Source organism: Hydra viridissima, unplaced genomic scaffold, assembly GCF_058129835.1.
Source record: "Hydra viridissima isolate aposymbiotic clone 2 unplaced genomic scaffold, HvirCarnegie_v1 scaffold_9, whole genome shotgun sequence".
Lineage (NCBI taxonomy): Eukaryota > Metazoa > Cnidaria > Hydrozoa > Anthoathecata > Hydridae > Hydra > Hydra viridissima.
The window spans coordinates 7509778-7523663 of NW_028324308.1; the positions used below are offsets into that span (position 1 = coordinate 7509778).

The 13886-nt window shown below is 29.4% G+C and overlaps 2 protein-coding genes and 1 long non-coding RNA gene across 3 annotated transcripts; all 3 read left to right on the forward strand.

Moving 5' to 3' along the window:
• Positions 1-1595: 1595 nt before the first annotated feature.
• LOC145188684 (uncharacterized) lies at positions 1596-3260 on the forward strand. The gene is made up of 2 exons (XM_090098293.1): positions 1596-1899; positions 2122-3260. Exon 2 carries the CDS (start codon positions 2214-2216, stop codon positions 2880-2882), a length of 669 nt encoding a protein of 222 aa, XP_089954419.1. The 5' UTR covers positions 1596-1899; positions 2122-2213; the 3' UTR covers positions 2883-3260.
• A 5499-nt stretch (positions 3261-8759) lies between these two features.
• Positions 8760-9189, forward strand: LOC149883816 (tetratricopeptide repeat protein 36-like). Its single transcript, XM_090098509.1, has one exon. It carries the CDS (start codon positions 8874-8876, stop codon positions 9174-9176), a length of 303 nt encoding a protein of 100 aa, XP_089954635.1. The 5' UTR covers positions 8760-8873; the 3' UTR covers positions 9177-9189.
• Positions 9190-9315: 126 nt separating this feature from the next.
• On the forward strand, positions 9316-10086 carry LOC149883817 (uncharacterized). Its single transcript, XR_016456064.1, has 3 exons — positions 9316-9425; positions 9573-9667; positions 9785-10086. It is a non-coding gene; the product is annotated as an uncharacterized LOC149883817 (long non-coding RNA).
• The last annotated feature ends 3800 nt before the right edge of the window (positions 10087-13886 follow it).

Sequence of the window (13886 nt, forward strand, 5' to 3'; positions counted from 1 at the left end):
TTAAAGCTGACTGAACAGATTGTTAATGTTAATAATTAACTAATAATTAACTGAAATGATATCATTAAATGCTTTAAACCTTTTAAGCAAACCATACGGCTCTGTGATTGATGGAGTTAACTTTGAAATTGTTATTATTCAGCATCTCCTTAATTCGCCTTGATGTACTGAGTTGTCACACAAATAAAAAAACTCGGAAAATCTCATTTGGCATTGCAATCAATTTCGAGGTCTTGTTATTGCAACTTAGTTTTCCAGGATCATCTGCTCAAGGGTATATATTAGTATCGATTCCTCTCTGACTGAGCACGCCAACTGAACTGGATATAAAAAATTTTCTAGTCAACGGATTCTGCCACAAGTTTTCTAAAAAATATGCAACTGCTCTTTTAAATTCACAAGAATTCTAATGAAACATACTTTTTGTTTCTCTCAATTTATTGCTTTACGAGGTAGGATTTGCCTGCATACAAACACTTCAATTGTGATTTGAATACGATTAATTACTAATAATTCGAAAAATTATCTCGCAAATTCAGCAAATCTGTGAAATTATCACCAATGTCAATTCTAGGTCTTCTTTTTCATTATTGGCATTAACGTATATAGTCCAGTAAAATAGAGAGACCAGAAGTTGTTTGTGAAATGGTATTCAGCCGTGCTAGAGATCAACACAAAATGGCTCATCCGTAAGATACCTAAAGTGAGCATGCCAAATATTATGAATGATCCAAAGGTCAAAACTAAGACATTTCTTCACCTCTCCATCTTAAACTCGACTCCATAAAACAATTTGTAAAAGCATTTAAAACTAATGATAATTGTTACGGACACTAATAATTCAAAAAAAAAATTCATATCAGGTTGATATATGTACGAGTATGTTCTTTTTATTTACTTTAGTTCATATGAACGTTTTAGATGAAGTGTGTAAAAGCTTGAGTATTTGTCTCAATGATGTTCTTTTGTTGTTCATTTATCACATGTTCATGCTTGTAATAAACGTACAGAACGATTATCCATTGATGCTATAGCATTTATGATGATACTTCAAATAAAGGTTTCTTTCTCCGTCATCACCTATTAAACTACGTTATTATGGGAATGAGTTATTTATTCAAGTTTATTTGTTCGGTTCATGGCTTCATCACTAATTATTCATTTAAATTTATTTAATACCTTCATTGTTTTTCATTACTTTTATTATCTTTTAATTACTTAAAACTTTATATATGTTTTTACAAGATTATTAGTTTTATAGCAACATTTTAAGTTTTTTCCTTATATATTTTAAACACCTGATTATTTACAAAGTCAAAGTATTTCTATATAAAATAATGCTAAATATCGGTAAATAATTGTGAGATTTAAGTATTCATAAATCATGATTTAACTTGAAAATTATCAGTGAATAATTGGCACATATTAGAAAAATATTTTGAAAGGATTGTCATTTTTAAAATTATAATTACGCTCGTAATTCAATAGTTACTTATGAGAAAGCTTGTGATTATTTTATTATTTTAATTATTTAGTTAATCATAAATCCAACTTTGTGATTTTCGCATCTGAGCTTTCTGACCTTTTTTCTAAAAAAATTTTGAAAGGGCAATGACTTGATGGTTTATATCCTATTCATGATTTTCAAATGAGCGCCGAACATCCGCAAAATTTTATATCCGCCATGATGGGTGGCAAAAAGATGTAAACAAATGTAAAAATGTTAAAAAAGCTGTTGCGCACCATACTGTGAAAACAGAGAAATTAAAAGTAGCACAATTCCCTTTCATAGGTTTCCGAAAGAAGAAGAGCGAAGGAGGTTATGGATTGCTTTTTTAAATAGAAAGATTTTGCCGAATTTGGAGTTTGCTTACATTTGCGGTGAACATTTTATTACTGGTAAGTCAAGTCTTCTTGCGTGGATTTATTAAATGCTAAATACATAAACACATGAGCACTTATAAATTTACATATAAATACATGCATATATATGTATATATATTTATATACAACAATATATATATATATATATATATATATATATATATATATATATATATATATATATATATATATATATATATATATATATATATATATATATATATGTTTATTTTTTAGGAAGAAAAAATGATGATAAAAATCATGCTGACTTTGTTCCCTCCATTAAAAAAGTCAACAGAAAAAACAGTATACCTTTTGAATTTAATGACATGTCATGTAATTCATCAAGGAAAATATATTCAGAAAGATCAAATCGTTTAAAGAAGAGGAATGCTGAAAAAGTGCTTATTGAAGAAAATAGTATTAACAGTTGTTTGCAAGAAGAAATTGTTGAAGAATCCGAAACTGTCAAAATTATAAGGGAGTTAAAAGAAGAAAACGAGAAGTTTAAAAATTCAATTAAAAAACTAAAAGAAGACAGTAAAGCAGAAATTGAATTTCTTCAAAAGGAAAATATGAAATCTAAATATATTATACAAAAACTAAAAACTATAAATACTGCACTCGTCAAGAAAAACAAAAAATTGAAAAATCAAGTTGATGAGGCTTCTTTTAAACTAATAAAAGACAAAAAAAAAGTTCAATTTTATACAGGTCTTCCTGATATACATGTTTTTAAACATGTTTTTAACTTAATTGAAAACTATGTGCCAGCTAATAATGCTTCAACTATGACAAAGTTGCAAGAATTTTGTATTGTTTTAATGAAACTGCGTCTAAATTTGCTAGAACAAGATATAGCGTACAGATTTGGGATAAGTCAACCAACCGTATCACGAATCTTTGAAAAATGGCTTCTTGTAATGGCACGCAGACTATCCTTTTTTGGGGCGGAAGAGTATCTGACGTTTATATTACAGAAAATTCTGGAATATTAAATAATTTACTTATTGGTGATCAGGTGTTGGCAGACAGAGGTTTTACAATTGCAGATTCCGTTGGTTTACATTGTGCAGAATTTAAACTTCCTGCTTTTACACGAGGAAAGTCTCAGTTGTTTCAAATAGAAGTTGATTGGACACGAGAGATTGCCAGTGTACGAATACATGTTGAACGTTTGATTGGGCTCTTCAGAAATAAATACACAATTTTGCAAGAAGTACTTCCTAATAAACTAACCAGTCGAACAGATGATGGAATATGTAAACTAAATAATATTTTAACTGTTTGCTCTGCTTTATGTAACCTTTATTGTGGAGTAGTCCCTATTGATTGACTTTTATTTTAACATATAAAAATACATAAATGTAGTGTTATGTTTATTTATTCATTTAAAACTTTTTTTTTTAATTCTGGTTTTCTTGTGGCAACAATATGGGCAAAACCATTTTTCAATTGGTTTGCTTGTGAGTCAAAGACAATTAAGATGATAGGTTTTTATAATGCAAGTTATATCAAAACATTTAATTATAATACTCTCTTTGATTTCACAGCAAGTACATATTGTTTCAAAATTACTACTTTGTTCTAAGGCCCCAATATTTACAAAATTATTATGATTTCTAGAATACCATTTAGCAAGGAGTTCAGGCAATATCGCTAAAATAAAAAAATCTCTTGCTTTGTTTAAGTTTTCAGTGAGGAATTCTTTATCAACATAAATTTTTTCAATTAGACTGGCTTCACCATCATACACGATAAAATAACAAATCGGAATATTTGAAATTGACATTTGTAGCTGAACTTGATAAAAATATTGATGATTTCTTTTTAAATAATGTTTTCCGTCCTTTATTTCCATGCAAAACTCTTTATCATTATTTGCCAGTTCAAAGACATTTCTTTTTGTGCATTTAAATGGACATATTATCTCAACTATGTATTCATGAGGACAGCATGTGCATTTCATAATACCATCAGGAGTTGCTCTGAGGTATGGCCATCTGGGTGTTCTAAGTAATCCACAATCAAAAATTTCAACATTTTTGTGAGTTGTTAATAGATGTGATTTTAAATAATTTTTAGCTACAATTTCATTATCACAACCATACTTTGTTGCTTTGGTAATAAAATTATTTTCTGATGGATAACAAATTTGCATTATTAAATTTTTAGAAGGCATGGCTATATTTGAATGACAACAAGCTTTGAATTTACTAGTTGTTATAACCCCTGCACGTGCTCTAAACCATAAACTTGATTGAGATTAATTTAATTTCATCTTCATTTATTTTTATATCTGAAAAAGTTTTATTTGAAAGTTGCACAAGTTCATGATACTTTAATTGTTCATGTTCTCTTTTGTAAAAGTTAAAAATAATTGTATTTAGTTTTGTAACTAAAGGTATATATTTATAACTGTATTCAGGAATTATACAAAGAATTACACTATCTCTTGCATTATCTGATACTTTACTGTAAAAGTTAGCAATTTCTGTCTCACTTGGAATTGGAACAGATAAGGCTTTTTTAATATATGGTTTTGCTTGTGTTTGGTTCTTCACTTTTGCTTCAAATTTTTTTTTTAGGATCGGTAAAATTAATTTGTGAAAGTGGCAAATAAGTAACTTCCTTAAGGTTTGGTGGCAACCAAGCACACAATTGAGATGTACAAGCATCATCATTATTTCTTTTCCAATAATCAGATGTTAACATTAAATAAACTAGTGTTGCTCCAATATGAGAACAGACTTCACCTAAACCTGCCATATATGTGCAATGCGCATTTATAACTTCAACATCTTCTTGAACGCTAACCCATACCCTTGTTGGAGTTTTAGAAAAAATGCTCTGACCATGTCTTACACGACTGGTAACAATATAAATAGACTTTACACAATGAATGAACTTTACAAGAACGTTGTGAACAAGACCACTAGTTACATAGTTGTAAGATTCAAGACCTTTGTAAGATTTTAAACTAGAACTTGTAAACTGCCTTGGAAAGTTGATTAGATAGCTGTATATATCAGCAAAAGTCAGATTAGGCCATTTGTCTACCTTATTAGTTAGTTCACAGTCTTTTTCTGATAAAGAATACGGATCAAAAATAATCTCTAGAACTGATAATTTTTCTTCGTATCTCTTTTTTGCTTCCAAACTAAGACTCTCGTAATACTGTGATCGCATAATTGTAGGCAAAAAAGAATTTAAATCAATTTCAACAGATCAGCTTTTAGTATTAGGGTATATCATACTTTTGCATGTTTTAATTTTCATTCAGTATGTCACTTTTCCTATGTATTCATAAACCCTGAGTTGAATGGTATAATTTATTTTGGTGAAAAAACAAGTCTAGCTACCGGGAAAACGTTTTTAATTTTCAAAAATATTGTGTTTTTTTACTAAATGATGACTGTTTATGTTATAAATGTACATAATAATTATTTAAAATATTGTTTAAACTTTTGCTTAATTTTTATAATATGCTTTGAGTTTTTAACAATATTATTTTGTGTATAAGTATCAGTTAATATTCAAATATACTTTGAAAATATTATAACTACCATTTTAGATTTTATTTCAAATTAATTGCTATACTTGCTGTATTTATATCTTCCAGATTCATAATATATTAAAAAAAGAAAAATGGCATTATCAGTTAGCAAGAAAACCAGAAAATCGATTAACACCAAACTAAGTGAGTATCTTGGAGGTCCTAAAAAGTTTCTCCAAACTGAATTTCCAACATTACGTGATTGTTTGCAGCGATGTCTAGATCTGCAGCGAAACAGAATACTAGTCTGTGAAAAAAATCCGCGTAACATATCAATGCAAGAAATTTTTTCTAATGTTGCTAATGAAGTTGAAGAACGGTGGCTTATTTCCAACACAGAATTTAAAGAACCCATAGTTTGTGGAACTAAAGCAATAGCACTAAGAATTAATAGAAGTTGGTCTGCATTCTCTAAGATAGCTCGACACAAATCTCAAATGGCAAACAAAAAATGCTGGGAACCTAAACTTGATAAACTTTTAGATATTGCTTTTTGCAAATGCAGAATCGTTTACTGCAGTGATAATGATGCCCCTTGCAACGAATCTTGTGATGACGGTGCTCATTGCTTTTGCAAATGTGACTTAAATTTAAGAATTCCTAAAAAAGAACTTATTTGGATAAAAACCCAGCGAGAAAAACAAGGCAGTGTTTCATGTATGCAAGAATTTGGTCTTGATCTTAAAGAGACTGCCAAACTTAGGCTAAAATGCTTACGCAAGTCAACTGAACAAGCAAGACTCACGCGACAACGTGAAGAAGCTTCAAAGTATAAGTTAGAATCATCAGTCTCTATTTATCCAACCGATGTTAGACTTGATGATGAAAGTACGGGTGTTACAATAGAAATTAATAATAATTCCAATGATGTGATAGTCAGTGATAGCGATAAAGTCAGTGATAGCGAAGAGGACTCGACAATTGAAAACAAGAGAGTTATGTTAAACGAAACTACCTTGATATTAGTAATGCTGCCGTTGCCTCTATCAGATTTGGTGTATCATCGACTGCTACTGCTGCTATCATTAATGGTCTACTGAAAGATATTATGAAGGCAGGAAAACTTGTTGAAGATAAAAAAAATCTCATATGTGATAGTATGAAAGTTTTTCGTGCCAAAGAGTGTGCTTTGAAGTATTCCAGAGTAGAAGAAAATTTCGACTATGAAAGAAATATAATTACTGGAGTTTTTGTTGATGGTAGAAAAGATAAAACTTTAGTTCTTATCCATGATAAAACCACAGGCACCTTCAGAAAACAAATTATCAAAGAAAATCATATAACTGTGACAGAAGAGCCTAGAGGTCGCTACCTTACTCATTATACACCAAAACCTAAGTCAGAAATATCTAAACCAGCTAAGCAATGTGCTATTGGATTATTCGACTGGTTAATGGAAAGAGGTAAAGATCTTAATCTCCAACTAATTGGCAGTGATACTACAAATAAAATGTCTGGATGGAAAGGTGGAGTGCTTCATTTTGTGGAAGAACTTCTCAATCGAAAACTTTTTAGATCTTTTTGCTGGCTTCACATTAATGAGCTTCCATTCCGTCATATTATGGAAAAACTTGATGGACCAACTTCTTCAGATAAAGGATGGAGTGGAGCAGTAGGTAAACTGCTTTCCAAAGTAGAAAATCTTGAAAGAATTACTAAATTTATGCCAATTCCGCTTCTGGAGCCTCTTGTTACTATAAGTGAAGATTTCTTAAAGCAAATGAGCACTGACAGTTTAGTCGCATGGAAGTATTTAAATGCAATATTGAAAGGAAAGCTCGATCCTGAAGTAGCAGCTCTTAAATGTGGTAGATTGTCTCACAGTCGATGGTTTACTTGTGGCATGAGATGCCTGCTTCTCTATATGAGTAAACATGATCTTGAACCTGATAATGCAGAGATCTTAAGACTGCTTGCAACTTGGGTGACTCAGGTTTATTTTCCAATGTTCTTTGAGATTAAAGTTAAGCATGACATTAAATATGGTTCTTGTCATCTTTTAAAACTGTTTCAACTTTGGCAGAAGCAAGATGATAGGATTAAAGAAGCATCTAAACTTTATCTCAAAAGTAAATCTTGGTGGGCTCATCCTGAGAATATACTTGTCTCACTTCTCTGTTCTGATAACTCAGAACAAAGGTTATTTGCCGTCGACATAATATTGGCAGTTAGGGCCGGAAGTGAACTTGGCTCAACAGATGTTAGACCATTTAAAGTTCCGCAAACAATAAACCTTGATGCTTGTGACATCAAAGAACTTATCGACTGGGAAAAAGAGGTCATCACTGAACCAATTTTCACTGCAAATATGTCGTTAGTCCAACTCAATGCATTGATAGTTTCTCCCCTGCAGCTACCTCTATACTCATTACATACCCAAAGTTGCGAGAGAGCAGTCAAATTAGTCACAGAAGCAGCTCAGTCAGTCTGTGGTTGGGATAAAAGAGATGGTTTTATAAGAACTCAATTGCGAAATCGTGAACTAATGCCTTTGTTTAAATCAAGAAAAGACTTTAAGTAATTTATGTAATTACTAATTTAGTATTTTTGATTTTTATTTATACTTTGTTGTGCATAACATTAAATGTTAAATAAATACTTGGTTTTAATGTTGATTTTATAAGCATTTTGGGGAGCTAAAACAAAAATTAAGGCAGCCAGATTTATAATTTGAATTAGTATTTTGAGTAAGTGTAAGGGGAGGGGGCTTTTGCAACTAAGCCCCTTGCTCCTACTCTACCTACTCTATCTCCTACCAGTGCGTGTATAAATATATATATACTAATTGTAATATATCTTGATCTTATAATCATAATAAAACTATCTAATATTGATAGAAGGGAGGGGGGGGGGGGGCGGAAGCCCTAGCTGTGCATTCTGGCTCAAGAATCCTGGAAGCTAAATGATAATTTTGTGTTTTATAACAAATGGTTTATTTTTTACCTAATATTATTTTAATTTTTATTATTAATTGACTAAAAACATTTAAAAATTAAGCTTTAGTTATAAAAGACTATTTTTTTTTAAAAAAAGCTAATTTTAAAAACAGTTTCCCGGAAGCTAGACATCAATATTTTGCAAAAATATTATTATATTTGAATTCCCCGTACCCAAATACATAGGAATCCAAGCGTGCTAGTCAAAATTCTGAAAAATTAATTTTTGGCTCAAGTATGATATACCCTATTTAGTATCTAATATTTGTTTACATTTTTTTGCCACCCATCATGGCGGATACAAAGTTTTGCGGACGTTTGAAGTTCATATGAATATCATGAATTCTCAATGGTTTAAGAACCAACGCATGCGCAATTTTAAGATTGAACTAAATATTTTTTTTACAAAACGTTCACTTGAGCGGATCATTTCCTTGACATGATTAGGAATCCCCATTTTAAACACTGTTGTGGAAATTAATTCGATTGCCACAGAAATGGCATCTGAAGAAGCCCATTTAACAGAAAAAGACGAAATTGTTCTGCATGCCATTTTCAATCCCAATACTCCCCTCGATCTAAACACGAACATTTCCCTCAATTATAAGCAATCAGAATCAAATGAGGATAAAAGAGTAACAGCTAAGTTAAAAAGTCTTGAAATAGAAGCTATAAAGTTAGCACAAGCTGGTAATTTTGCTGATAGTTTTCAAATTTTTGACCAACTTATAAGAGAGGCTCCAACATATGCTTCTGCATATAATAATCGAGCTCAGCTCTTCCGAATTCAAGGTAAGTAAATATCCTACTAGAGACACACACACAGATATATATATATATATATATATATATATATCCACACACATTTTAATGAAAGTTTAATATTGATATAGTAATCTGAAAATATTATATTTTGTTTAACCATATAAATTAAAAGTGGAAATAGTTATTTTTGTATAATTATTTTGCTAAACTTTTATTTAGGTTAAACAACTCAGCTTTTTAGGTGCAGAAGATTTTAAACAACTGACAAGATTGGTCATGAATAGGTTTTTTTTTTATTATATTTTGTATAGCAATCATTTTTCATATTTGTGGTAAATATATTTTTTATGTATAGTAATTATGGAAATCAATAATTATAAATTGTTTAATATTTTTCATAAATTTTATTATTTATTCGATATGTTTTTTAGATTATTTACAAATAACCTGTTGACACAGTTCAACTTAAAAGGTTCTGGGGGAAAGATTGGTTTATTATCAACTAAACTGTATGACTTAATAGAAGGTAATGTAAAGTTTAAATTATTCAACTTTTAATTTAGTTAAAAATCTATGTTAAATTAAATTTATTTCCAATATATTTGATGAGTATATCCTACATGATGCTTAATTTGATTTTTAGAAGTTATAAAAAGAAGATTCGGAAAGGTTTGAAATGCTGAAATTAAACAGCAAATTGGACGGTATTGTAAAAATGCTCCTTCACAGCAAAAAACAAAATTAAAAAAATATTTTCTTTTTTATTTTTATATATTATATATTATTATATGTTGTATAAATTGTTAAATAGAAAGATATTTGGTAACAATCCAACTAAATGTATTATATGTAACTTTTTAAATTATTTGCGTTGGTTTTTTTTAGATAATTTTCTTTTTCTTCTTTAATAATGTTTCTAAAAAACAAAGTAAGAACTTGAACTTGCTTAATGGTGTTTTTAATGTCGTCAATACCCATTATAATCGGTAGTAGCAACGTATATATACCATTAATACAACACAGTTTTCTTAAAATATAATTAAATAAATCTTTAGGTCGTCTTAAGTAAGACGTCTTTTCGACGGACAACGTAGACCTTTTTCAGACACCTTTAAGACGTCTTTTTCAATCTTCAAAAGACGTCTTTAAGACGACTAAAAGACGTCTTATGTGTGCTGGTTATATTCAGTAAACCGTCTTGAATAAAGCTTCTTTAGTCCGTCTTAGACAAGACATTTTTAAGCTGTCTTCAGTAAAACGTCTTTAAACATTCTTAAGTAAGACGTCTTTTCGACGGACAACGTAGACCTTTTAAAGACATCTTTAAGACGTCTTTTTCGATCTTGAAAAACGTCTTTAAGACGACTAAATGACGTCTTGTGTGCTGGGGAGTATCATTAAGTAATTACCCAATTTGTTTGAATTTAAGTTATCAAAATTTTTATCTAATAAGCATGTATTAAATGAAGTCTTACTCGAAGCTTACTTAAATTTATGCTGGCTGCTTCATTACGCTGTTTATTCACCGAAAAACATGTTTTTGAATCATTTTAACATTTTAGCTAATCATTGATTTGTAACTTTAATTTGCTATATTATCTACTTTTCGGTATGGCCCATGGTATCGACGGGCAGTCTCAGTTACCCTCAAGTACAAACTAATGATATAGGTTTTAAATACTACTAAGAAAATAACATTTAACATAAAGTATATAAAGCTTATGCCATATACTTATAGTATATAAACTTACAATATATAAACTTATAGCATATAAAGCTGATTGTTTTTTAAGTCTTTTAAACTTTCGATTGGTTTATGCGAACTGTGCCTTTTTAAAGAGCATTTGGCAACTTCTTTTGCGTTAAATAAGCTTTTACAGTTTTTCCGATATCTTGGTAATTGCGTCATAAAGCCAATCTCGAGGATATGGAAATGGTAATCTTTAAAAAAGATTCATAAACCTGAAACCTGAAACACACCGAAATGAAGCTAACTAATACAATCTAGTACACATTTTTAGCATCTTTGAGAGCAATTGTTGCATAAAGTATAATGTAAAGATTTCAATTAAAAAAAAATACAACAATCGATTAAACGACAAAAACATTCCAAGATCGAGGGAGATCATAACTTATTGCTTCCTTATGATAATCCCTTGTAATAAGTTACTCAATTTATATAACATTTTTACATCCAATTGAGATAATTCTGGAATTAATTTTACAACTGAATTCTTCATAAATTCGTTGTGATAAAAACAAAAATCCATAATCTAGATTAAATTATCAAATATATATTTTACCCATCTCGAGGACCGGCATTTGACTTATGTAATTTACTGTTTAAACATTGATACGAACTTGAAAAAATTAACAAGATTACAGCAAAGAAGAAAGAAATAGTATAAAAAGTAAGTTCCTTTGTGGATGGCATCCACACCTTAACCTTATATTAGTACAAAGAGAACAATATTATATATGCATATGAAACATTCAATAGAAACTTTTTCATGTCTTTTCGGTACCGTAAGAGTTGACATAAATGAGTTGACATTTCCTCGTTTATGATAATTATTTCTCAAAACCGTATTTAAAAAAGAGGATTTTACAAAATACCCACATTCATCAAACTGACTGCGTCCAACGAGAAGAGAAAACATTTTGTGAAAAAGCACTTTTCAAAGCAATTAAACTTTTGTAAAGAGCTTGTGATTTTGTAAAATTGTTTGGTAATTGAAGGTTATCGGCTTAAGGGAAGTAGTAATTATGAAAGGCGCTATTCAACTAAAGGGTTTTTATCGATGCACGGAGGGTTACATAAAAACAGATTCCTACCTCATGAAACCCGAGTTTTGTAAAAACCCGTATGTGCTCAGGCTTATTTTGCTTAGAATTTTGCAACTGAACTTTTAGATATATTCAAAAAAAACGTCTTTTTTAAACGAAGTTCCTGATTAATTTTATCTACAAAAGGTGGTCAAAACAGTGAACTAGGGTGAAAAATTTCCAAACTAAAAGTGACAAACATGCATTGCTTATCTTTACACACACACACACACACACAAACACACACACACACACACACATATATATGTATACACATGTAAAGATAAGCATTATATATATATATATATATATATATATATATATATATATATATATATATATATATATATATATATATATATATATATATATATATATATATATATATATATTTAATAAAAGCAACGTTTTAAACAGCTCAGCTGCGTTTTTAAGTATGGAGATATTAAACCTTCTGGAATATATAAATTGTTGCTTTTAAGAATTTGATAAAATTTGATTGATCATTAGTAATTATTAAGATCATGGCTCGCAAAAGAGTTCTCAAGTTACTCAGATTTTAGCATTTTTTTTACTACTTATAAAGTATAAAGATATTGTTTATCTATTAACTAAGCAATAAATAAAACTAAATAAAGTGTTTATTAGTTTTAATACGATAATTAAACAAAACGTTTAATTATTCAACCGGATGTGATAAAAAAGTTTAATTTTTTTTTCCTTTATAAAAAGCATCGTCATTTACAATACCTAAAATAAATGATAAAGTTGCATCATGGCGATCTTGCAGCTTCCTTTAATTTATCTCCTTTTCAATCTTTTTTGTTTCACCTTTGTTTAATAAAAGATCTGGTAAACTAAATTTGAAGCCAATAAATTTAATTTATTGTTTAAACTTTTAGTTTTGTGACAAATGATATTTAGCTAAAAACATGATATAAGTTTCCTTTTTTTTTTTTTTTTTTTTTTTTCACAAACTTGATGCTTGATAGTTTTTAGCCCCTTTTTTTTTATTATACTTTTATAAAGATTCTCTTTTTCAATATTGTTGAAACTGAAAATATTTTTTTGTTTGTCTTAAGAAGAAATATTCCTTTTGGAAGTGACTTGTAATGACGAATGGTTTTTATAATTGGTTCGTTATAGCCAACATAAGATCTGGCTCGAATATTCTTCGATAAAACGTATGTTCATTACAAGCAGCATTCATTATGGCGATTTTCAACTGCATTTCTAATATTAGTTTTTGTTATCATTGTGTTTAACATTACTGATTGAATTAAACTACTCCATGATACATGTAGTATTTACTCATCTTCCAATTTCAAAAATTAACGACAAAGTAAGATGAGATAAACGCGCATTTGTAAACGGTTTGAGTTCAATTCTCACTGAGAGAGAAGAGCGTTTATATAAGTGACGTATATTATGATTGATTAAAGAAAAAAACGCAGTTTTTCATGACCGATAACGGTTTTTTTAAAAACGTTATAAATGTAACAATATCTAGTTTATATTCTTAAACTTATGCAAATTTGCATAAGTTTAAGAATAAATTAAAAATCGTAGGCAACATGAAGCTTGTTTTGCAAAACAAGCTTCATGTTGTCTACGATTTAACAATAAAAAATATTAGCCCATGTTCACGATTTCGTTTTATGAGTAATCTTAAACGAAGTATTCCGAAAACGAGTAACATTACACACTCTTAAAAAATAGGCTGTTGTTATAAAATTCACAAATTAAAAAAACCATTAGAGATATTCTCAGAATATCTATCTGGTGTAAATAACGTGAAAGGAGAAAAAATCTACAAAAACATAGAAGTATAGGAAGAACAGAAACAAACGAGATAATGATGACCGATTAGAGTTTTACTTTAAAGAAGGATTATTGCCTGACCAAAAAATTCTTTTTAG

Coding starts and splice junctions, on each gene's coding strand:
- LOC145188684 (XM_090098293.1), top strand. CDS start 2,214: ATGTCATGTAATTCATCAAGGAAAATATATTCAGAAAGATCAAATCGT.
- LOC149883816 (XM_090098509.1), top strand. CDS start 8,874: ATGGCATCTGAAGAAGCCCATTTAACAGAAAAAGACGAAATTGTTCTG.